This window comes from Centroberyx affinis, unplaced genomic scaffold, assembly GCF_046629955.1.
Source record: "Centroberyx affinis isolate AG114_WGS23_722 - 3 ecotype Tasmania unplaced genomic scaffold, CSIRO-AGI_Caff_v1 ptg002451l_1, whole genome shotgun sequence".
NCBI classification, from domain to species: domain Eukaryota; kingdom Metazoa; phylum Chordata; class Actinopteri; order Beryciformes; family Berycidae; genus Centroberyx; species Centroberyx affinis.
This window is the reverse complement of record NW_027280689.1, coordinates 2290-29240: the sequence shown is the minus strand read 5'-3', so window position 1 is coordinate 29240 and position 26951 is coordinate 2290. Positions and strand designations below refer to the sequence as shown.

General features: G+C 38.2%; 1 protein-coding gene across 1 annotated transcript; it reads right to left on the bottom strand.

Moving 5' to 3' along the window:
* Nucleotides 1-1565: 1565 nt before the first annotated feature.
* vars2 (valyl-tRNA synthetase 2, mitochondrial) lies at nt 1566-23102 on the bottom strand (the record flags this gene model as incomplete). The annotated part of the gene is made up of 19 exons (XM_071533882.1): nt 1566-2000; nt 2508-2657; nt 4764-4969; nt 7084-7195; nt 8986-9264; nt 10459-10611; nt 11249-11379; nt 12531-12609; nt 12706-12774; nt 14056-14160; nt 14725-14850; nt 14945-15015; nt 15864-15957; nt 16383-16470; nt 16732-16808; nt 17996-18077; nt 20303-20406; nt 21540-21667; nt 23012-23102. Coding segments are annotated over 19 exons (2232 nt in total), but the record flags the coding sequence as incomplete, so codon positions are not given.
* Between the last annotated feature and the right edge of the window lie 3849 nt (nt 23103-26951).

The window sequence follows — 26951 nt, the reverse complement described above, 5'->3', positions numbered from 1 at the left end:
CACTCAGCTTTCAGATGTAAATACTACTAGAAAATACTGTTCACTCAGCTTTCAGATGTAAATACTACTAGAAAATACTGTTCACTCAGCTTTCAGATGGTAAATACTACTAGAAAATACTGTTCACTCAGCTTTCAGATGTAAATACTACTAGAAAATACTGTTCACTCAGCTTTCAGATGGTAAATACTACAGAAAATACTGTTCACTCAGCTTTCAGATGGTAAATACTTGTAGAAAATACTGTTCAGCTCAGCTTTCAGATGTAAATACTAGTAGAAAATACTGTTCAGCTCAGCTTTCAGATGTAAATACTAGTAGAAAATACTGTTCACTCAGCTTTCAGATGGTAAATACTTGTAGAAAATACTGTTCAGCTCAGCTTTCAGATGGTAAATACTAATAGAAAATACTGTTCACTCAGCTTTCAGATGGTAAATACTACAGAAAATACTGTTCACTCAGCTTTCAGATGGTAAATACTACTAGAAAATACTGTTCACTCAGCTTTCAGATGGTAAATACTACTAGAAAATACTGTTCACTCAGCTTTCAGATGGTAAATACTACTAGAAAATACTGTTCACTCAGCTTTCAGATGGTAAATACTACTAGAAAATACTGTTCACTCAGCTTTCAGATGGTAAATACTACAGAAAATACTGTTCACGCAGCTTTCAGATGGTAAATACTACAGAAAATACTGTTCACTCAGCTTTCAGATGGTAAATACTACAGAAAATACTGTTCACTCAGCTTTCAGATGGTAAATACTACTAGAAAATACTGTTCACTCAGCTTTCAGATGGTAAATACTACAGAAAATACTGTTCACTCAGCTTTCAGATGGTAAATACTACAGAAAATACTGTTCACTCAGCTTTCAGATGGTAAATACTACTAGAAAATACTGTTCACTCAGCTTTCAGATGCAAAATACTACAGAAAATACTGTTCACTCAGCTTTCAGATATAAATACTACTAGAAAATACTGTTCACTCAGCTTTCAGATGGTAAACACTACTAGAAAATACTGTTCACTCAGCTTTCAGATGGTAAACACTACTAGAAAATACTGTTCACTCAGCTTTCAGATGGTAAACACTACTAGAAAATACTGTTCACTCAGCTTTCAGATGGTAAACACTACTAGAAAATACTGTTCACTCAGCTTTCAGATGGTAAACACTACTAGAAAATACTGTTCACTCAGCTTTCAGATGCAAAATACTACAGAAAATACTGTTCACTCAGCTTTCAGATGGTAAATACTACAGAAAATACTGTTCAGCTCAGCTTTCAGATGGTAAATACTACAGAAAATACTGTTCACTCAGCTTTCAGATGGTAAATACTACAGAAAATACTGTTCACGCAGCTTTCAGATGGTAAATACTACAGAAAATACTGTTCACTCAGCTTTCAGATGGTAAATACTACAGAAAATACTGTTCACTCAGCTTTCAGATGGTAAATACTAGTAGAAAATACTGTTCACTCAGCTTTCAGATGGTAAATACTACAAGAAAATACTGTTCACTCAGAATAAAACTGATCATTTTCGATTTTTATCTCGGATTTCTCCAGCTTCCTGAATTTTGACATCTCCAACAAGGAAATGCCTGCGGTCAAGTTGAAGGAATGATACATTCGTTTCAAATAAAAATGACCAGTATGAATGATTTCCACCACGCAAACGTCATTTTGTGATAACAGCTCTTAAAATGCCACGACGTCATTCTGCAGCGTAGAGATCTTGATTCAGACGTCTGGGTATAAATAGTTCATGAGGATGAGGTCGAGATATGCTGTCTTGCTCACTTTTCATCACTTTCAGTTCTGATGCCGTGCAGTCCAGCGAGCTGCCGTTCAATCATTATCATTATCATTATCATTGAAATATCGTTATCATTTAGTGTCGTTCCGCTGTTGTCCGAGTCTCTTGCAGCACCATCAGCTGCTCCTCCGTGTTCTTCAGCTCCTGCTGCAAGGCCGAGATCTGCACAGACAGTATGAAAGAATGAAGTAGTGCAGAATATGTATGATATGAAAATGATAATATCTTGAATAGCAGACAATGAGAGCGACTTCCAAACTCCAGCATTCAATGTGTCAGGTTTCAGAAAATGTAAGACTTTTAAGATCTTTTTTTTTTTTTAATGCTGCCCGGACTTGGATTTAAGACCAATTTAACAACCAAAATAAAGAAAACAAAAAGCTGGGACTGGAGCTGGATTTGTTTCGATCCCCCCCGCTGCCAAAATCTCTAACCTGGCAGGGTGACAGGTTACCAAAACTCCGTCCAATAAACAAGCTGCGTATGAGTCACCGAACTTTTGTTTACGAGCCCTGGCTCCCTGGAATGAACCGAATACAAAAAAAAATGCTACTAAGTCATATTTTCCACTCCGGCCCAGACCAAAGAAAACCAAACTGGAGGTAGTGGAGAGTCGATGAAGCACCCCCCCCCCCCGCTACCTATCCCCCCCGCACCGTATCCGCTCACCTTATTCTCCGTCTCCCGCCTCACATGCGGCGGGACCTTCTCCAGGTAGTCCGGCGATCTGGTTCTCCCGAGGAGCGCCTCCAGCTTGGGAAGCAGCTTGTCTTTGCGCTGGGAGAGCTGGAGGATCTGTTTGTCCATGTTTGTTCCACTCTAAGGAGAAATGTGTGAGTGAAAAGTAGGAAAAAAAATATGAATTGCAGCGTTAGAATGTGTAGAAAATACCAAAAGAAAATGTTAATGCAGAATATGTATGATATGAAAATATACCAAACATATGAAATGTATGCAGTATGAAGGAAATGGAAAAAATATAAATATAGCAATATATGTATGCAATGTAAAGGACATGGGAATATGAAGAAAATAGATATGTGAATTTACAGCAAACTACACAGGATTGCATTCTACAATATTCTGTGTAGTCAGGCAGTATAGTAGAACGGTGGGAAAAAAGATTAATATATAATAGAATAAATACAATATAAGAATAATAGAAAATGATAGGAGAGCTGCTGCAACAGTTGTCCACAAGTTTGGCACCATCTGGATAGTCTTTAAAATTCCAGCCGACCGCAGTGAACAGCGCAATGAATGTCATGCTGCCTTTAAGTGCTGTCGGAAATATCAGAATTCTTGGTAAAGGGATTGGGACACTTGGAGATCTGTTCAAAAACAATTTACTGAAATCTTTTGAAGAGTTAACCCTGGAGTTTGGTCTCCCTCGATCCAGTATGTGGCAGTACTTCCGACTGAGGCACTTGCTGTCTACTGTGCTGGGCTCTCCAACAGCACCTCCTCAGCAATCTAAACTGCTCTCTGATATCATCACAATATCTGGACTGGGTCATGAGGCCTCTCAATACTATTCCAAAATATTTTGCCAGGCTACTACACTACAGCTTTAAGGACTATCTGGGAGAAAGATTTAAACCTTTTGTTTAATGACTTAGAATGGAACAGGATATGCCAAAATCAAAGAAAGCTGTCAAGGGATATAAAAGTAAGACTCATTCAATTTAAAATCCTCAATCGCTGCTATTGGACACCATCTAGACCGGTGGTTCTCAACATGGGGTCCGGGGGACCACCAGGGGTCCTTGAGGGGGTTCCAGGGGGTCCCCAGCAAACTTCAGCATTATTTCATTTACCAGAAGTGAACACAATTAGAGAATGTAGAAGAATGACTGTTTTGATCATAGTTTCTCTGTTATCTCTCTACCTACAATACAGATAGTCATGGAATTGGAATCATATCTAATGATAAAAATATTCTCAGATTTGGGTCAGAGAGACAAAATCTCATCCAAAGGGGGTCCGTGGCCCTAATGTGGACTAAACTAGGGGTCCTTGATATGAAAAAGGTTGAGAATCACTGATCTAGACTACATCGATTAGGCCTTAAAAACACAGCAGACTGCTGGAAATGTCAGAATTCCGAGGGTACATTACTCCATGCTCTCTGGCAATGCCCTAAGATTCAGGACTTTTGGGAACAAGTCCACAATTGTATAAAGGAGACCACTAGCAATGACTTTGAATTCTCCCCCTGGTTATATGTGCTGGGTGACCCCATTAGCTGTGAAAGACTGTGGAAATGCAGAACTGATCCAAACTGCCATAATGGTGGGCAGACAGACTTTATTGAGCGGTTGGAAAAAGCAGAAGCTCCCTCTTGGTGGGAGTGGTTCATAGAACTGGGAAAGGTGGCCTCATATGAACTGTTCTACAGAAAGACTGACAGATGGGAAGATTATTTTTTAAAATGGGGAAAATACCAGAACTATATCTCTAAGGATAAATAATGTTGTATTCAATATCTGTATGTTTACCTTCAATATCTTATGCTATCCTAAGTGCCCTTGGTGTGGATTTTAATATATAATGTTTGTTTCATTATTTATTTCTCAAGTTTTTTTTTCTATTTTTCCTCTTATCATATCTATTATTATTATCATCATTATTTATTTCTATTATATTAGTTATTGTTTTTCAGTATTGTTCAGTGCTGAGTGTTTTGTATGTTAAAAATTGAAAAATGGCAATAAACTTTAAATAATAAAAAGAATTGTCTTCTTGGATTTACAAATATACAGTAAACCTTTGGCTAATAAATTGATTAAAACATAAATTATATTATTATACAAAACAGATCTGTGTGACTTGATTTCTGAAGGAAAACGACAGCCACCGAAAAAGAAGAAGGAGCTTACGAGGAGCACCTGAAGGCAGCAGAAGACAGAAGCTGATGATGGTTACCTGAACATGAAGGTGGAGCTGACAGGAGTGGTCCACCACACCCACAAGGCTTCCTTTAGGAGGAGGAGGAGCGGAGGGGAGGGAGAGGAGGCCGTCGTCTCCCTGAGGACAGTAGATGTGGAGGCCGGAGATCCGGCTTAAAGTCTCGACAGCTGGACCGAAGTGAAGGAGGGTCTGGGCCTGGCCGGGAGAACACACTGCCCACACTGACACAGAGCAGAGGAACAAGAGAGACATCACAGTCTGTGAGAAGCCACATCTGAACCTATTCAAAAGTCACTTCATGTAATTAAGCCAGTTTCACTACATGTAATTAAGTCAGTTTCACTACATGTAATTAAGTCAGTTTCACTACATGTAATTAAGTCAGTTTCACTACATGTAATTAGATTCACTACATGTAATTAAGTCAGTTTCACTACATGTAATTAGATTCACTACATGTAATTAGTTTCACTACATGTAATTAAGTCAGTTTCACTACATGTAATTAGATTCACTACATGTAATTAAGTCAGTTTCACTACATGTAATTAGATTCACTACATGTAATTAAGTCAGTTTCACTACATGTAATTAGTTTCATTCCATGTAATTAAGCCAATTTCACTACATGTAATTAAGCCAGTTTCACTACATGTAATTAGATTCACTACATGTAATTAAGTCAGTTTCACTACATGTAATTAAGCCAGTTTCACTCCATGTTATTAGTTTCATTCCATGTAATTAAGCCAATTTCACTACATGTAATTAAGCCAGTTTCACTACATGTAATTAGATTCACTACATGTAATTAAGTCAGTTTCACTACATGTAATTAAGCCAGTTTCACTCCATGTTATTAGTTTCATTCCATGTAATTAAGCCAATTTCACTACATGTAATTAAGCCAGTTTCACTCCATGTTATTAGTTTCATTCCATGTAATTAAGCCAATTTCACTACATGTAATTAAGCCAATTTCACTACATGTAATTAAGCCAGTTTCACTACATGTAATTAGATTCACTACATGTAATTAAGCCAATTTCACTCCATGTAATTAAGCCAATTTCACTCCATGTAATTAAGTCAGTTTCACTCCATGTAATTAAGCCAATTTCACTCCATGTAATTAAGCCAGTTTCACTCCATGTAATTAAGCCAATTTCACTCCATGTAATTAAGCCAGTTTCACTCCATGCAATTAGTTTCACTCCATGTAATTAAGCCAGTTTCACTCCATGTAATTAGTTTCACTACATGTAATTAAGCCAGTTTCACTACATGTAATTAAGCCAGTTTCACTACATGTAATTAGTTTTACTACATGTAATTAAGTCAGTTTCACTCCATGTAATTAGTTTTACTACATGTAATTAAGTCAGTTTCACTACATGTAATTAGTTTCACTCCATGTAACTAAACTAGTTTCACTCCATGTAATTAGTTTTACTACATGTAATTAGTCAGAGATCTTTTCAAAAATCTGGAGATAGTTTATAGAATTTGTGGACAATAATTGACTACTACTACTTTGTGTAGCTGATGTTGATGGTTATTGAATTATGTGGCCTAGTTTTGTTGATTGAAATTAAAATACCAATAAATATATCCTTGGACAAAACTACATTTTACTGTAGTTCAACTAAATTCAAAATGAGGTGTAGTTACTGCAATCACCAACTATATGGGGCTATAAAATAAAAGGGAAATGCATTTTGCTTCAAGCGAAACTCATCATTTTTTTGTTGATAAAGAAATTTTGCAATAAATGATGCTGGAAATACATTTTTCAAAAAAATAATGATGTAGGCTTAGAATAATCAGTTATGACGAATGGTTCAGTCTCATTGTAGAACAGTTCAAAATTGGCTTTGGACGTTCTGAAATGTCTGAAAACATCTGTCCAATATGACCTCCCAGAAATGTGTTCCAACATGTAGAAGTCTCCATCATGGTTGTATGGCCATTAGTTTGTACATTAGAATATCAACAAGTGCATTTCTTTCTTTTCATCTTCAGATGAAAGCATTATCAATTATTTTATTATTTTATTAACATCATCAATTATTGAAAGACTCCATTTCTCTGGTGGATGTGTTTTTGATATTCAGCAAGTCTATTTATTCTCTTCAACCATCAAATGCAAGTACACCTAATTCACACTTTATTTTTTGCAACATTTCATACGTTTGCATAAAATCTGCCTCACAGCTGGATGGAAACGGAGCTTGTGTAACATCCAAAGAAGCACTCTTTGAGCATTTATCTAGATCGTGTATATGGACATTTGTGAGTTATGTTCTCGGCGGTTTTGAACTGTAATATGACTTACTGGCAGGCTTTTCTTTGGTCACGCCACACTGGGCCCGGAGGGAGCGGGCCACTCTGACCACTTCCTGGACCAGAGGGAAATCTCTTTCCTCTTCAGGGAAATGCCAGTGTGCCTGGCAGGATGGAGAGGTTAAAACCCAGGTCAAAGAAAACACAGGGAGAGTGGGAAATCAAAACAAACAATGTAATGTAACACATTTAAGAGAAAATAATGTCAGAATTATAGATTAGGATTAGACAAATATATAGGGCTGATATTGGATTTTTATAAAAAAAATCAGACCTGGTCCGGTCCTGATATGATGGATATGATGCAGTTTACACATTACATATTTATTGTAGAATTGATCAATACTACACTGGTTGTCTATAGGAAGACCTTAACCTGGACTGATTCTAACGTGATATCGTGATGGGATTCATGGTTTCATTAATATTATTAATATTGTCACCATTCTGGAGGGGAAACACTGCCTTTGTTTTGGAGGTTTGTAGTTTTCCCAATATGAGATATGTCAAAGCAGCATGGTAAAATACAACTGACTGAATGAAATCCTGTATTTTATCTACTAATCTCATCCAAACATTGATGTCAATTGAACTGAATTATATATATATTTTTCTCCCAGAACAGCCTACAGCATATAATATACCTACACTTTATTTTTCTTGGTCTTTTATTTGAATTTTATCCTTTTCATTTTGTCTCGATGCTTTTAATGTTTTATGTAAAGCACTTTGAATTGCCTTGTTGCTGAAATGTGCTATATAAATAAACTTGCCTTGCCTTACACTATTTTTTCTTTAGTTGCTTGTATTACTTTTTATTCCTATTTTTCTTTTTTTTTTTTCAGCACACACTTTTATGTAACGTTCGATCTGTTTTTAATTGTATCTCTGTTTGTTTGTGTGTATTTAGTTGTACCTGTTTACCTCATATATGACCTTTTATTCCTATTTTCTATTATAGATATATTTTTTTATTATTTTTTTTTTTTTCTATCATTCATTGTGGTAGTTTCACATCACTGCTTTTGGGTTTTATTGTATGTAAAGCACTTTGTAAACATTGTTTTTAGAAAAGTGCTATACAAATAAAGTTATTATTATCATTATTATTATTATTATTATTATTATTACACTACCAGGGAAAAGTTTGGGTACACCAGATTTTTCTTTATTTTTACTATTTTCCAGATTTTAGAATAATAGTAAAGACATCAAAACGATGAAATAACATAAATGGAATTATGCAGTGAACTATCTTATATTTTAGATTCTTTAAAGTAGCCGCCCTTTGCCTTGACGGAAAGGCAAAGACTTTGGAAAGAAATTCACACATAGGATCAACTAGGACCAACAATTAATCGAAATTTTATCGAAATCGCAATATGGCCTCCTGCAATTTTCAAATCGCAGGAGGCGCAATATTTGTTAAAGGTGAAATGTGTCAAAATAGCATTTTAAAGTAAATATTGTGGTGCTGCAGAGATGTCCTGGCCTACACATCATATTCTACAGACTTAAGAAAACATCTTTGTTTGGTACAGATCCCCGCAAAAATCACACCATAATCATTTTAATACGTTTTTCAATGAAAATGAGAATAATGATGTAAAAATGATCATTCCCTCTAATATCGCGAATCATATCGCAATTGCAATATCAGACAAAATAATCGCAATTAGATATTTTTTCAAAATCATTCAACCCTAGGATCAACTTCACTATTTATATTTGTCTAAGAAAGTCATTTCAAGCATTTAAGCGGAAGCCTTTAGATCAAAATGGCTTTAAGAGAATGAAAAACATAGAACATTCAATCAGGCGGGTCCAAACTTTTGACCGGTGACGGATAACATTTTATCCCAACGTCAGTACGCTTCACAGTTGCTTGTCATACCAGTTGAGAGGAGCGCGGGTAAGGCTGGAGGCACAGGCTGGCCCCGGCGGTGGCGGTGGCGGTGGCGGTGGTAGTGGCGGCGGGCCTGAATGGCTGCAGCCTCTGCCACAGCTCCTCGGTGAGGAAGGGCATGAAGGGGGAGAGGAGGGCGAGGCACACAGACACGCAGTGATAGAGGACGCCGCCGCTGGCCACCTGCCTCGCTCGGCCACTGTGCTCTGTGTGGAGCTGGCCCGCCGCCCTCCGGTCCTGCTGGCCCAGAGCCGGCTTCACGCTCTCCTGCCACACACACACACACACACACACAGGCAGAAAGAGAGAGAGAAAGAGAAAGAGAGCAGCGATGAAAAACGAGCGATTTCCATGCCAGAGGGACGGCCACACTGCCCGTACTCTGGTTAAGGCCTTATTCAGGTTAATCTGTTTCCATGGACCTTTGATACACTGTGATTGAGTCTAACTGTTGTCAGGAATAAACCAGTTAACAGAATATTCCCCCTCTCTGTTTGACTGAGCGATAGCAGCTTACTTCTAATACAGGGGAAACAAATGATGATCCTAATTCTTATCTATACAATGTTTTTTGTTGACATCAAAATGTACCCATAACCCGGTAACACTTTACAATAAGGGTACACTAACTTAATTAACTAATGGTGTTCATGTTAACTAAGGTATTAATTTATACATTATTTAATAGTTTATAAAGATGACTTTTCAATAATAGCCTTAACTTAGTGACCCTTATTGTAAAGTGTTGCCAAAATAATTGAGGAAAAACCCAGAAGTATGTTCTCCTATCGTGTGACATCATTTAAATTATTTGCATGCAAGAAAAGGATTGTGGGGGTTGTGTAAAAATTGCAGCTAAGATGTGAAGATTTATTGTTAAAGTTATGTTTTATAGTAATACAACTTCTATTTATTATTTAAGTACTGCTCAAGAAATAACAGGGTAACACTTCACAATAAGGGTCACTAAGTTAAGGGTTAGTTAATGCTTAATAAGCATTAACTAACCCTTAATTAACAGTTAACTAATGTGTAATTTACTAATGGTGTTCATGTTAACTAAGGTATTAATTTATACATTATTTAATAGTTTATAAAGATGACTATTAAATAATGTATAAATGAATACCTTAGTTAACATGAACACCATTAGTAAATGATTACCAGACACATTAGTTAACTGTTAATTAAGGGTTAGTTAATACTTATTAAGCATTAACTAACCCTTAACTTAGTGACCCTTATTGTAAAGTGTTACCAATAACAGATTTGTAAATACTTTTTTACCAAACCGTGATGTAATGATAGTATACAGATGTAGAGGAGTAATGTAGTTTAATAGCATATAGCTTATATAGCATATAGAGGAGCGAAGTGACTAATTGACTAAGCTGGATTTCAGTTTGGCAAAAACACAGGACAGAGCTATAAGACCCAGTGAGGCGGTGAGCTGTTCCTCACCATATAGACGTCACACAGACTGTGCACCCAGAAGGAATACAGGGCGGACGTGACCGTGTACAGCTCACAGGCTTCGAAGCCCTGTTCACACTGCAGGACCGTGCTGTAGAGCCTGGAGCACACCCAGCGGTCCATGCTGCTCAGAGGAGCGGTCTGAAAGTTGTAAAAAAAAGGAAATGTAAGTCCTTAGTTTAGAGACGAGAGACAACAGATATAATATATTCAATTCATTACTTAGAACTAGATGTGAATTTTCATCTGTCTCAAAGTGGGACAGTATCCTCTCCTCCCCCTAATTGAGATGCTGTAGGTAGATTGGTAGCCTCTATCTCACAAGTGTTTCTCAAAATCAACACTCCATTTCCCATAAGCCTGGCTATTTCCTGCCCCCCCCTTCCCCCCCCCAGTGTTGGATGTGATATTCTTGTCAGCCTTTCACCCCCTTCCACCATCTGCCATGGCCAGAAAGTGAAAGTTTGGGCTTGGTGCGTGCAGGAAGCACAACGCCTTCTTCCTGTTTTGCACAAAGGCAGTGACCCACAACGTAACATGCAATGTAGAGGCTGCCAATATTCTCATCTGGTCTCATCTGTTTATAGCAATTATGCTAATGTCTCAAAACTAATGTGGTAATGATTTATTGATATCTGAAAAGTGCCATACCACACTAAACAGGAACTGCTGCCAGTCCAAGTTGAGCTTATTTGTCAAAAAGTCTTCAGTAGTGAGAATAAGAGGCGGCACAGCAGACAGACAGACAGACTGGTTCTTTGTGCTGTGTCTCCATTACCTCCTCCAGTGTTCCCAGTTGTGTTCCTCCATCTCCCAACACTCCCAGTGTGAATCTCACTGTCTGCCACATTTTGTTACAGAAGTGTCTGCAGCTCAGGACCTGAGAGACAGACAGGCTGATGTCCTCTCCTGACAGACAGACAGACAGACAGACAGACAGTCAACAAGTAGTGAGGTAAATACATATGGTGAATAGTTTTTTACAAAGCATGTCTACAGACCTAGACATTTTTTATACAAATGTAGGGCCTGTGGCTACTATGTACATATATTAGGGATGGGACGATATATCGAAATTCAATATATCGCGATACAAAAATGTGACGATACGTATCGTGGGGCAGAAAAATGAATCGCGATATTAGCTCCATTTTATTCTGCTGTAGTAATCACTAATGAGACACTTGACCATCACAATTTCACAAGCTCTCCATCCAAATTAGATTATTTACACTTTGTAATGAGATTTTTAAATTGTTGTTTACATTACATTACATGTTTCTACATTACATTCATTCATTTGTCATTGAACTTTTATTTATTACATTGCATCAACTTGTATCTTGAGATGAGCATATCTTCCCATCCGTAGTATATATGCTGTAAATTCACATACTGCTCTTGCCATATTTTCATATCCTATTTTTTTAACCTTTATTTATCCAGGTAAAGTCAACTGAGCTCCATCCTCTTTTCCAGCAACACCCTGCTTCACATTCACACAGTTCACCACATTCACACTGGGAGCTGCCCAGTATAACCACAGTCTTATATATTATATTATATATGCATATTATAATATATTTTCAAACGGTAAATACGTTATTTCTTAAGTCTTATAAGTTCTACCGCTGTTATTTTTCACATCCAAATTTTCTCCGTCTTTTCCATTTGTACATTTCTACGTTTTAGTGTTGAAATCGTCAGTTGTGTACGTTTACGTAACCCCTATAATATTCTTATTTATATTCTATTTTCTCGGCTGTATCCTATTATTATTTGCTGCTGCCGCAACGACCCAATTTCCCCACAGGGATCATTAAAGCTTCATGCTATCTTAGTACATTCTCAAAAGAATGGACGTTTACTGCTAGGTTTCTCTTGAAAATACCATGAAGTGATTTCACTTGACTCTCTGACAATAGAGCACCCACAATCCCCCGCGTTATCCCCCCAGGCTTCTACCAAGAGTAAAGCTACAGAGAATAGACAAGAGGTGAGTGGCTTTGACAAATGGTCTTCTTTGTCAGATAAAGTGAACAGTGATGAGAGTCACTCACCCTGTATCTTGTAAGAGCAAAGGGCGAATCGCAGAGCATCGGTGCCACACTCAGGGATCCCCTTGGGGAAGTCTTTTCTCTGTAGGGAAGGAGATAGAGCGGAGAGCGATGAGAGGGGATGTAATGAGTGTGCTCAGTCAGCCAGAAAAAAAAAAAAACAATGCGGCAGGCTGACCTGTGCTTCCATGGCAACCATCCTTTCTCTGGGGTCAAGGTTTCCATCCTTCACTTTCTCTTGAAGCCTCTGGGAGGAGAAAGAAAAATGAGAGGAATTTGACGACAAAATGACATTATGTTTGAATCCAGCTGAGCGGATTAGAATAGACGGGGGCTGTTTAACAAGCGCAACTGTCAGCTTTATTGTAAAGTTCACTGCAGCATCGCATGCCTCTTCTCTGCTGTTATTCACAACCAGAACACACTTTTCAATTCTGTGACAGTCGTGTCCTTCCTACATCCCAGAGGATAAATACTGCCTTCGAGTGTTCATCATAAGCGCCTACTTCCGAGTGTGGAAGTCGTGACTTGTCGTGTATTCCGGTGCTTTAGTTCCTAAATAATTGCAAGATGGAGCCTGAAACAAAAGTCGTTTTTCGGTGGCTGTTGTTTTATTTTAGAAATCCAGCACCACAGAGCTTCTTTGTGCTGCAGCGCGGGAATGGAAGTTAAAGAGTGAAACTAGAAAAATAGGACAATTATTTACTACTGATTTACAATAAATTCCAAACAATAACATATAATAACTAGAAATAACCACCTCGCGGTTGTATGCCTCCGCCAATAAACTTTGTTTTATCATCGCAAGGACAGTCTTTATTTATTGAACATATATAATTAATGTGATTATTAGGTCAACTTAAAGGATTTTGGTGTCTGCAAAAGTAAGTGACAGCACTTCCACCGTTTTTGTAGAATGACCCAAGATCGTTTTCTCAGCTACAGTGGTAAGCGAAACATTATGATGTCACAGTGAAGTTGACCTTTGAACTTTTGGATATAAAATGTCATCACTTCATCATTTTATCCTATTAGACATTTGTGTGAAATTTTGTCATAATTATCGTATGAATTCTTGAGTTATGGCCAAAAACGTCTTTTGTGAGATCGCAGTGACCTTGACCTTTGACCTTTGACCACCAAAATCTAATCAGTTCATCCTTGAGTCCAAGTGGGCGTTTGTGCCAAATTTGAAGAAATTCCCTCAAGGCGTTCCTGAGAATGGGACGGACATATGGACGTATGGACGGACAACCCGAAAACATTATAAATAATAAAATAAAATAATAAATAATAAAATACATCACTTTTAGGCCTCCATGCTCTCTGCCTCCTAAACAGCACAGGCAGAAAATTCCCACTTTCTCAGTTGTATTTACCACTTAGCTGAGCCACTGGCGAGCGCTCGTAAGTACGATATTTCTGACAGCACTTTAAGGCACCGTCACAATCCTGACCCTTCCATGAAATGAACAGCAAGTCGTAAACAGTAATATGTCTCCAGGGGCCGAGCCCACATGCCACCTACCTCCAGAGAGATGCCAGATATAACATCTAACGGGTCGATGACGTTTCCCAGAGATTTGCTCATCTTCCTGCCATGTTTATCCCTCACCAGAGAGTGAAGCAGAACCTGAGAGCCATAACCCGGAACAGAAAAGAGAGAGAGAGAAAAAGAAGAGGACAGGCTGAATGAGCGATTCATCCATGAAATGATTTGACCTACACAGAGTTCATAAGGAACAGATACATGTTCTCAAACAAACAAAGGCTTCTTTCTTGGTATCATTTTCTCCCCATCTTCCTTTTTCTAAACCCGAAGTAGTGATTTCTCTCGATGCAGAGAAAGCATTTAATCGGGTGGAGTGGAGGCTGTGCGCTCTTCACGTTAAAACAATTTGGGTTTGGGGAAATTTTTCATTTTCCAAAACGATCTATACAAATGCTCTATACCTCGCTCCAAGTGTGCGTATGCGCAAATTCATCTAGCTCAAGTTTTTTTCCAGTAACATGAGGCACATGCCAAGGCTGCCCGCTCTCTCCCCTCCTTTTTGCTCTTACCATTGAGCCTTTATCAATTGCTCTAAAGGCCAACTCTTCATTCTCAAGCATTAGGAGACCAAACATAAAGTGTCTCTTTACGTGGACGATTTACATCTATTCGTTTCTGAATAGATGTTTGCTGTTAATGGATTACCTGTTTAAAGGGCAGCTGGCCCGTCAGCTCCGTGCCCAGCATCACCATCCTGGCCACCCAGAAGAAGATGAGGTCACTCCCTGTCTCCAAAATGGAGTTGGGGTAGTACCGCTGAAGGTCGCTGGTCTATGGGAAATGAGAGTGTAATTATAATGCAAGGTGACAGGGTGTGCACGGGTGGGTGTCTCAGGAGTTATTGTCGGTGGAGGAAATCCAGTACCTGCTGAGGCCAGCCCAGCATGGCGAATGGAAAGAGCCCAGAGGAGAACCAAGTGTCCAGAACATCAGTGTCTGAAACAGGGAGCATGCACATGTCAACAACAAAAAAACAAAATACCTATATAAATGTCAGTGTTAATACACACTACTTTGATCAAAATATGAATGTATAGACATGCTTTTAAGTAATTGTTTTTGAACCTGTTTCTTCCTGTTGGATTTGCCTGTTTGTTTTTATCTTATTGCCTTATTGTCTTTGTTGGTAGAAACCTTTCAAATAAAATTATTATTATTATTAGTAGTATTATATTGGTAGTAGCAGTAGTCTTTACTATTATTGTATGATTTAGGAGGAAGTAGTAGTAGTAGTAGTAGTAGTAGCAGTAGGTCCTGAGCATTTATCTTATTGCCTTAATGTCTGTAAAGCACTATGTAGGTAAAAACCTTTCAAATAAAATTATTAGTAGCAGTAGTGTTACGATTATTGCATGATATAAGAAGAAGTAGTAGTAGTAGTAGTAGCAGTAGTAGTAGTAGTAGTAGTAGTAGTAGTGGCAGTAGTAGTAGTAGTAATGGCAGTAGTAGTAGTAGTAGTAGTAGTGGCAGTAGTAGTAGTAGTAGTGGCAGTAGTAGTAGTAGTAGTAGTAGTAGCAGTAGTAGTAGTGGCAGTAGTAGTAGTAGTAGTAGTAGTAGTAGTGGCACTAGTAGTAGTAGTAATGGCAGTAGTAGTAGTAGTAATGGCAGTAGTAGTAGTAGTAGTAGTAGTAGTGGTCAGTAGTAGTAGTAGTAGTAGTAGTAGTAGTAGTAGTAGCAAACATGTGGTTGATCAGTGGATAAATGAGCTGCAGTTAGTGAATGCAAAGGTTAATATAATGTTCTGATCAGATGATATGTGATGGGTCCTGATGGAGGTGAGTCACCCTGAGTCAAAGTGATGGACTCCGGCTTCACTCCATATTTGACAGCAGCTCTCTGTCTGGCCTCGTCCTCGCTCCTTCCCCAAACCCACTGCTCCTACCAGAGAGGACATACACAACAGCAGCTCACACCACTGTAAAGACTGTCTGGAACAGGGTTAGATCCATATACAGGGTCGATATAAGCATTTTTATTAAATATTGGATATAGGCCAGTCAATGTCCTTCCCTATGAGGTTCGTCCTTGACCACAGCTAGTGAATATGTTTTCATTGTTATTGTTATTTCATATCAGATATCTGACCAGATAAATCATTACAGAGAAGTGTGGGAGCTGCTAACCAACATAAAATAATTTAATTTAATTTAAGTGTGACTTTCAATGGGGTGGTTGTGTTGGTGTAAATGCAAGAATAAAATTCCGGGGGAACACTTAATACTTTTAATAATAATAATAATAATAATTTTTGGGATGTATGAACATAACAATACATGACAGTATCATTCTGGAAATATACCAACCTCCTGTTTGTTAGGAGAATTGAGAAGCTCCACCCGATAAGCAGGGATCTGATGACCCCACCAAAGCTGCCTGGAAATGCACCAATCACTGTGAAGGGAAAGCAAACAGAAAGCACATTGTTGACAACCCATATGTTGAAACAAGGACTCTTTTATCTCATCTCTATACTAGAGAACAGGGCAGTGATAACCAATGGCTGTGTTCCCAAATCACATAAGCCTAGTGGTGTCACCTCACCCTGATGTCAGACCAGTATTGACGACACAAACCAGTGTTGTTCCACCTCGCACCATTGTCCAGTGGCAATTATCAAATACATTAACTTTTTCCAGGTGAAAGACAGGCTACCTGATGTTGGACAGCCAGTTTTTCCATGTTTTGGTGTAGAAGTGAGGGATGATTTCCAACTGTCCATCTTCCACAGCCTGAGAGAGAAAGAGTCACGGTTGAGTATTGTATAAATGCCGTTCGGAAATGACGTCAAAGGATATGGAGGGCTGTCAGGTGATGCAACACACACCTCTGGCAGCCATATTGGAGGTCTTTAGCTCTTGGGCAACAGCTGAATGTGGTTTTAAAATGTACAACTTGGCTGTTCGAACAGTACTGAATAGACATGGTTAATGTCTGTGCCGTATTGGGTCATTTCATCGCTAATAAATCGTATCAATTTTGTGTTTTGATAATGTCAGCTTGTTAGTTAGCTAACGATATATATTACCTTCCCGTTCAAAAGTTACGTTTTCACACTACTGGATGGCGGCCATCTTGCATTTCTGGGTCAAAATGATGTCATAACGTCAAACTGATGTCAGAATCGGAATCCTCGTGGTCGACTTACACGTAAAAGTGTCTTCATACATGATTGTAGGTGCTCTGGTTTGAAAAAGTTAATTTTTCAAGATGGCGCCAGCGGCCATCTTGGATTTGGCCCTCTGGCAAAAAATCCTGAGATTTTTGGAAGGGACCTGGGGGCAATTTTTTTTTTATAAAAAGGTCCATAGAAGTCAAATCAATCATCAAAACATCTTAGCCAGAGAATGGTCACGGAATTGAGGTTCTGGATCCAATTAATAGTATCTAGTAAGCAAACTGTTTTGTGTTAACACATCTGATTTGTACACTAGCGAATGTATCTAGTAGAAGCTAATGTTGGCAGTGACTGGTATATGCTTTGGTAAATTAGCCTGCTGGCTAGTTAGCTAGCTAACAAAGCCAAAAACCAGCTGTTTGTTCAGGTTAATTAGCTGACTCTTCTCAAGCTACAACCAAAGATACTCTATACAGTGTTTTGGAGTAGAGACTAGAGCTAAAGACAAGACAGTTTACTGTGTCACAGTAACCTACATTTGGAAACAAATCCACCTTAGACTATTCACTTTTATGACTAACATTACTGAATGGACCTGCAGCCACACCACAACAATGTTTTTCAGGTATCTCTCTTTTTCTAGCTTGCTTGTTATATATTTAGACATTAACTAACAGCCAATTCTCCACTCCATGATGGATTCAGACGTGGTTCATAGGGGATTTGTGGTGTAACTGCAAACCCCCATGCACAAATGGCTGACCTAGAAAGCAAAACGGCACAACCCTCCACTCCAATTACCTGTATGGCTCTGTTGGCCATCTCGTCACAGCGCACGAACCACTGCTTCTTTAACAGAGGCTCGATGACATCCCCTGAGCGGCTGAGGTGGAGAGAGGGAGGGAGGGAAGAGAGAAAAAGAAAAAAAGTAGACATAAAAGACACATTTACAGTGGTGTTGTGTAGCTGCTATTGTCTGGTATCAGGAAGGTGAAGGCAAGTGAAATACAAGCAAGAAGATGGCCTGTGATTAAATTTCATGTCACATCACTGGAAACGCCTTAAGGGCTTTCTAAATGAACTATGATGTAACCTGTTTTTACCTGCTGGAAATGCTCATTAGTCTAAATAAGGGATTTACTTCAGGCTACCTGCAGGCTATCTGCCTTTTTAATGCTACCTAGAATTGAATTTAAGACCAATTTTAACAACTAAAAGCAAGGAAAAGCAGACTGTTTCTGATTTAACATGTCTAATGGAGGTTATGAAACTATAAATGGGCAGAATAAGAAAAAGGACGCCAGGAAATGAAAAGGAAAGAAACATGAAGTCCAACTGGGTTTAGTGAAGCAGATCGCACATACTATTAACCCTGTTCTGTATTAATCTAAGAGGGGACATGCAGCACAAAGGAATTATATGAAATACATAAGACCTCAAATAACATTTAACATTATAATACATTTTAAGACACTCTTTTAAGGACCCACGGACAGCCTGGGAAGGGAACTAACATCTTCATTTCATTCATTCGTCCCCTTTGGTATTCTTTGGTGTAAAGCGATCACAGGCAGGTGTTGTGCTAATATTTGTACAGTTTTTAGGGGATACAAATTTTGGCACAACACCGGCCGGGTTGGTAAACATGAGCATGCTGTGTGCAGTTCACTGACGTCACCTTAGAGGAATTCTGGCCATTGGAAGATCAAATTTGTCAAATAGTTATGCTACTTCACGCTGGTTGCCTAGTGCAGCTTCGGACATGACCGTTAAAAAAAAAACCCTTTATGAGATCCAGGGTTACCAGACCCAGATCTTGGTGGGAGACAAATATTTGATAGGGGCTTTGAGACATGTTACGGATCCAATAGCAGCATTTACGCTAAAAATACGGAACGTCATAGTAGAAAAATACAAATTAAAGAGAGGGGTTCACATACTGAGGTGGTTTGCGTATGACTCAAAGTTTAAACCAGGGGTGTATGACCCAATATTCAAAGAATGGGCATAAAAAGGCATAATGTGTACGCTTTCAGAAAATGGTGACTTTATGAGCTTCCAAGATTTAAAGGCAAATATGGTGTCGAAAACAAAGACTTTTTTAGATACTTGCAGTTAAGAGACTACTTTACAAAAGAGATAAGGTCGGGAACCAGATGAAACTTCAAATAATGTGATTGGGGTGATTGTGGGTGCATACAAACAGAAGGGGACTCGGGTCATCTCTGCCTTCTACCAAGCTTTGGGGGGGAACAACGCTCTACATAAAAGCAAAATGGGAAGCAGAGTTAAAGATTCAAATAACAGAGGAAGAACGGTATCAAATGTGTGAGACACAATGTACATCCACAGACTCACTAGTATGGAGGGAATTCTGCTGGAAGAATTTCACTCGCTTTTTCATAACACCCAAAATAAAAAGCAGGCAACAGTGTTGGAGGCTGTGTGGGAGCATGGAGGCTGACCACTCGCATATTTTCTGGAACTGTACAAAGATAAGGCTATATTGAGAAAAATGTCAATGCGGTTGTTCAAAAATATTTTGGGATATGAAATTCTAAATACCTGCCCTGTGATGTATCATTGGGAACACTGAAGATGTTGTGATGAGAGAAGATCTCTACTTGACTAAAGTTTTACTTGCAGCAAGTAAAAAAGAGACCAGAAATTGGCTTAATGTAAACACTCCAAAAACAGGAACAGTGGCTGGAAATTGTCCAAGACATTTTTGTTATGGAAAAGTTGACATACCTTTTGAGAGTCAAAGAGATTACATTTAAAAAGAACTGGGAAAAATGGAACATTTATATGAGACATGACACCGACTAAATGAATGCCTAAATAAAATAGATTTGTATGAATATTGAAATATTTCCGGACAACTATTCATTGTTATTTTGATTTTTATTTGTTTTGTGTATTTTATTGTACTATTTTTTGTGTTGATGCTGATGTGCTGCTCTGTCTATATCTTTGTGAAAACTCAATAAAAACTTAAGTGAGAAAAAAAACCAAAAAAACCCTTTATGAACAGGAACAGAGAGAAGAATGCACACAGAGACAGCCAGAGTCAGCCTGGTTTGACTGACTGTCTGTGTCTTCCTTTACCTGCAGATGGGTAGAGCCATGGCGTGATCCTTCTTTCCCCTGAACAGCTTCTTGTCGGCCAGGGCGTCCACGACTCGCTGCCTGGCCTCGAAACGCTTCACCCCCTTCAAACAGACAGAGGAAGGACACACACACAGACATAGGAAGAACTGTGAAAAGGGTAAAAGAGACTAGGGGACCACCGATATGGGTTTTGGGAGGCCAATACTGATATTTTTTAGTTGAAGCTGGAGATAGCGGATAGTCATCTTTAAGTAATAATTGAAGTATTCAGCGGAAAAAGCCTCTGAAACAGCATTTAGACCATCATGGGAAACTAAAACTCTCCACTGAAAGCAAGACTAATGAAATTCTGCTAAGTGGGTCAGCAGCTCCTTAAGGCAGAGTTTCATTGCCAGTTTTACATACTGTTTAGTAAAATCCTCCCACATCACACTGGAATGATCTCACTGGTCAGACATCTGATATAAAAAAAAAATAAAAATAAACCAAACATATTCACTAGCCGTGGGAGGAAGCTCCACCATATCAGAGGTGGATGACTGGCCGATACCAGTCTTAATAAAAGCCCAATCTCAGCCAATATATATGAGTCTTTTTTACAGTCTATGGTCCAGTGGTGGAAGAAGTACTCAGATCTTTTACTTAAGTAAAAGTAGAAATACCACAGTATAAAAATACTCTGTTACAAGTAAAAGTCCTGCATTCAAAATGTTACTTAAGTAAAAGTACAAAAGTATTAGCATCAAAATGTACTTAAAGCAACAAAAGTAAAAGTACTCATTATGCAGAATGGCCCATTTCAGAATAATACAGTATATATTATATTACTGAATTATAATTATTGATGCATTAATGTGTAAGCATCACTTTAATGTAGCAGCTGGAAAAGGTGGGGCTGATTTCCACTACTTTATATACTGCTGGGTAGCTTACAGTAATCTATAATAATACATCACAATTTATTAGTTGATTATATTTTCTATTAATAATCTGAATCTGCAAAGTAACTAGTAACTTAAGTTATCAAATAAAGGTAGTGGAGTAAAAAGTACAATATTTCCCTCTGAAATGTAGTGGAGTAGAAGTATAAAGTAGCAGAAAATGGAAATACTCAAGTAAAGTACAAGTACCTAAAAATTGTACTTAAGTACAGTACTGGAGTAAATGTACTTAGTTACTTTCCACCTCTGCTATGGTCTAACCCTATCAGACAGTGACAGTGATGTCCATGCACCTGCAGCCACTGTCCACAGAGAGGCGTCATTGTCCCGTCTCCCGCGATCACAGTGAGCCGTGGAAGCGAGTGTCTCTGGGACAGCAGGAAGTCAGTGTGGTCGTGGGCCGGAGTCACCTTCACCGCACCTAGAACATATACAGAGAGGAACATTCATGAAGGCATCCAGCTCAGAGGATATGGAAGCTTCAACAGTGCAAAGAACACTAAACCACCAACATATCCTTTGCATAGATTTGTTCATTATCTACATAACCTACTACAATGTTAATATCATACAAATCTGCTTTTCCCTAACAAAAAAGTTACATGTGAATTCAGTTTTTCTCATGTTGTACTCTGACATCCCATATGGCAGTTTTTACTTCAGATGTGAACATTTTAATAGGTTAACAGGTTAAAGGTTAAAGGTGCTTTTGTTTATTTTTCACATGTGAAAATTGTTTTTCTCACATTTTCACCTGCCATTACATATAACCAGTGGTGGAAGCAGTACTCTGATCCTTTACTTAAGTATAAGTACCAGTACAGCAATGTAAAAATACTCCATTACAAGTAAAAGTCCTGCATGAAAAATCCTACTTCAGTAAAAGTACATAAGTATTAGCAACAAAATGTAGTTAAAGTATTAAAGTAAAAGTAGTGGTTTGGTCCCTCTGACTGATATTTTATTATATATGACATCATTAGATTATTAATACTGAAGCATCAGTGTGTAAGCAGCATGTTACTGTTGTAGCTGCTGGAGGTGGAGCTAGTTTGAACTACTTTACATACAGTTAGCTAGTTTAGTCCAGTGGTCCCCAACCTAGGGGTCGGGCCCCTCCAAAGGGTCACCGGATAAATCTGAGGGGTCCTGAGATGATTAATGGGAGAGGAAAGAAGAAAAAACAAAGTTCTGATACACAAATCTGTTTTCAGTTTTTGGACTTTTTCTCTAATCTTTGATTTTTGATGAAATATTGGATCATTTGAACATTTATTGAAATGAAACATGTGAGGTTTAGAGGGAAAAATCACTATTTGGTGGAGCTGTTAACAACTCATAGACATCTGAAATGTGACCCGACTACACACTGCTTTTTGTAAGACGTCAAAAGCCAAAAAGGTTGGAAACCACTGGTTTCATCTTTAACAATGTGTTGTATTTTAAAAGCTTGTTATATTATCCATTGTGTCAAATCTCCATCTGAAAAGTAACTAAAGCTGTCAAATAAATGTAGTGGAGTAGAAAGTACAATATTTCCCTCTGAAATGTAGTGGAGTGGAAGTATAAAGTAGCACCAAATGGAAATACTCAAGTACAAGTATCTCAACAACATTTCACATGTGAAAACTGAATTTTACACGCAAAGAGACAATTCACAGGTAAAAATGTTCACAGGTAAAAAAACCGACATGTGTCCAAAAAGCACATGTGCAGTGAATTCACATGTGGTTTTTTACGTGATTTTTTTTGTAAGAGTTGTTACCCGTTCCTAGCTCCATATCCACCATTGTATCAGTGACGATGGGCAGCAGTCTGTTGGTGAAGGGGTGTCTGCAGTGCTTTCCATGAACATCCTGGAAAAACAATAGCAGGTGAAAATAAACATGGTAAATGTACAGAATATGATGATATGAGCTTGGCTAAACAAACCGTCTATAGGGCCTATAAATACAAACATGAGATGAACAAACATGAGAGAAAAATTGTCATAATCTAATAATCCACTATATAAAAGGTTATATCATTTAAATTTGATTTTAAAAACCAACTGGAATCACTAAACAAATACAAATACAGACAAGGATTGCCAAAGACATCTTTCATAATTACTATCATTTCTCCTAGATGAACTTTTATGTTCATTAATTCTCTAGTTTTCCCAACATACATCAAACCACATGGACATTTGATCATATATACTGTATATATAACAGAAGTGGAACGGGGGACAATATCATTGATAGGACAACTGAATGAGGATGACTAAATAAATTCACCCTTTATCATATTATTATTACATTGTGCACATCTCTTACATTAATAACGCATTAGTAATACATAAGTGTAGGTGTGTGTGTGTTCTATTTATAGTGGATACATTGTCATTTCCAAAATGTCCATACTGTCATGAAGATCAATGTGGACTGAAACAGTAAATAAAATAATTATGTACTGCGGGAATTTCTTCATTCTGAGATGTGTTTTCTTTTCTCTGTGTTTTTATATTTTTATCACATCACTTCAATATTTTAGCACTGTGCAGCTAAACCAAACTAAAGTGTCCAATAAACCATTGCAGTGACCCCGATATAAAATTCCATGACTTTTTCATGACGTTCCATAACAAAGCCAGAGTGCTTCCATGACCTGAAAATGTACTTCCTTCCTGGTTTGTTAATGTTGTTTTTATAAAGCTGTAAACAGCCTGCATTCCACTCCAGTGGGCTGAAAACCACTATCTAATGCAACAATGTAATGTAATGTATGAAACAAGTTGGAAAATAGATTCTGCTATATTCCTGTAAAGTGACTGTTTGGCATATCTTGAATTATACAAACCTGAGATATTTATAGTATGTGGAAAAAAATGCAGTTCTACCTAAAAAGGCCTGATTCTAATTATAGAATAGAAAAATTGTGTTTCCTTTGGCGCACACACACACACACACTGAAAAGAAGTAGATGGACTGTTACTGTCAATGGGAGAAGCCAATTACAGCCAATCAAAAATGCCTATTATGGTGAAAGAAGTGCGGCAGGCGACAGTCCATAGTCAACATAATCTACATTCCATCATTAATCTGCATTACATTTACATTCCAATGCCTCAAAATTACAGGAATCCTGATCCTGTCTGTCATGACAGCCTGAAGAGAAACAAGAGATTCATTCCACCAGGAGAAAATATCAACACCTCCTCTGACAAAATGACAGCTGTCATGGAAGAAAAGCAGATTACTGTTTACTGTTAAAGTTATGAGTCACGTGCAGACCTTTGGGTCTGTAAAATGTCAAAGACGTAATCTGCGAGATTCATGTTTTTGTTTCTATTTTTTTGTTGCTCAGCGCTAATCGCTGTTTTTTCTGCACTGCACTTCCCAGAGATCACCTGTCAATCAAACAGTGTGGGTGGAGCTTGGATTTTTCTGTTGATGCAGTTTGAGTTTCTGTAGGTGGCGCTCTTTTCTCTGTCTGTTCAGCCATGGTGGCTATCACTGCTCATGCTAACTACCCAGTTCTTCTTCTATATATTTCAAACAAACTGGGAACATAAAACGCATCACTTCCTGTGTGGCAGAGGATTTTTCCTGGGAAAGAGCTACCAGAGACCGGCTGTTTAGAACAGCAGATGTAAAAGCTTTAATGAACTGGCTACAGGTTGAATCACTGTGTTCTATCAATTAGTGATAGAGAGTTGCGAAACATTATGGATTATTACTTTGAAGTGCCAAAACACTTTAAAGTGACAAAACACCTTAAAATGCTCCCAATAAAAGACCAACCAAATATGCATGAGGCGCAGGAGGCTGAGCGCTGTGGCTCTGAAACAGACGGATGGCCTGAGGTATCAGACTGTCAGAAACTCTGTGATTAACCGGCAGGATTAACACTGCAGCTCCCAGCCGCTGTCTAACAGCTGGAACCGGTCTTGAAGGCAGACTGCAATAAAACTGCTATCACAACAAGTCATTTGATCTTGTGTTGAGTCGTAAATCTAATACTTCCTAAAACAAGACTGCCAAAGGAGAGAGATAACACTCGGTTCCAATGCAAATCAGCTTGTTTTGTGAAGTTTCTTCAATGAGCCTCGTCTCTCGAAATTTTGTGAAATGAGCACGATGTCTTCATCATAGCAAAAGTGAGAGAAATTTGTTTTCCCACCATGAGAGGATTACATGGAGGAGACATGAGCAGAACCAGGCAGTAGGTTGACACTGAAATAGTGCGGTGGATGGGCGGATACTTTTACGTTCAACTCAACTGGGTTCAAATCCCAACTACTACCAAGACGTTTTCTCCTTTGAGTGAAGTTTTTCTTAACCTAACCTTAACTGAAGATGTGAAACCGTTAGCTAACCTTTTCACACGGAGAACAGGTGAAAATGGCGTGTCCGATGCGCGGGATTGTCACACAATCCTTTCGTGGTGGAGGAACGTAACCTTCATATCATTCGTATATTAACGTATTTGCGCTCATTTCACAAAATTTTATGACTGTGTTGTCTTTAAAAAGTGGCATGATCTGCCTTATTTCAAGATACTGTCACTCGTCTCATGTTGATAATGTGAATCTGCACTGAAAACAAGTCAGATTATCTCACTCCAGTGGCCAATGTTTTTCTCTTTCTTAGTACAATTTAATACTCAATAAAAGATTAAATGACTTGTATAGATGGATAATTGTCGCAGTGCCAGCATTAGATTTCCTCACCCTATTCAGTAGAACTACAATATATCATGACACACTGTTCCTCAGCACTGCAGGACACTCATCATCTGTCTCTATAGCTGCAGCTATACTGTACCATGCTGTCTGAGTTTACATAGTGACTGACTGCTGAATGTATATATTACAGTATAAAAAGCGATATGTATGTGTAATATGTCTATTGTATGTCCTGTGCTTTCCTCTCGACCCTGTACCATGGGTTCTGCAAAATATGTCCATCTTAACAAGTCATTTAGTCTATTATTGAGTCCTAAAATCATAATTTTCTTAAAATAAGTGAAAAAATCTGCCAATGGCGAGAGATAATTTCACTTAAGAATTTTGTAAAAACAAGTGTCATTTTCCTGGTAGTAGTGCATTAATCTGTCTTATTCTGATTTGTTTCAAGATATTGACACTTCTAGAAAATTCCTTAAAGTGGAACTGCATTGGAAACAAATGGAATTATCTCACCTCATTGGCAGATTTTTCTCTTGGTTTAAGAAAAATAAATGACTAAATGACTTGTTAAGATGGAATGTTTTTCAGTGTATGTTACTATATTAGTCATCAATAAACCTCTGTACCAGTACCACCAATGCCCTGTGTATTTATTATAGTGATTGGACATTATGCGCAAAAGTTAAAATGCCTTTTTTGGTACGGTGAGAGTGCCTTGACTTCCTTTAAGAACAAGTGTGGCTCCTATCTTTCATCAGCAAAAGGTTTTTCTGTTCCTACCAGACGCTCTGCTTCCCACAACAGGAGCCTCGAATATTCCAACGTTCAGAAGTCACATTCGATAGTTTCTGCATTTCATCACTGGGCACCAGACAAGAAAGAAAACAAAAACACATTCAAGCAGCCTAATTCCTGTTACCAGAAGCCCTTCGTCAATTCTTATTCCCCTGTGATTTAATTTTATGCATCAGGGATATTTCATTCATTCATTCCTTTACACGCTTATTCCTATTCGGGGTCATGGGGGGCTGGA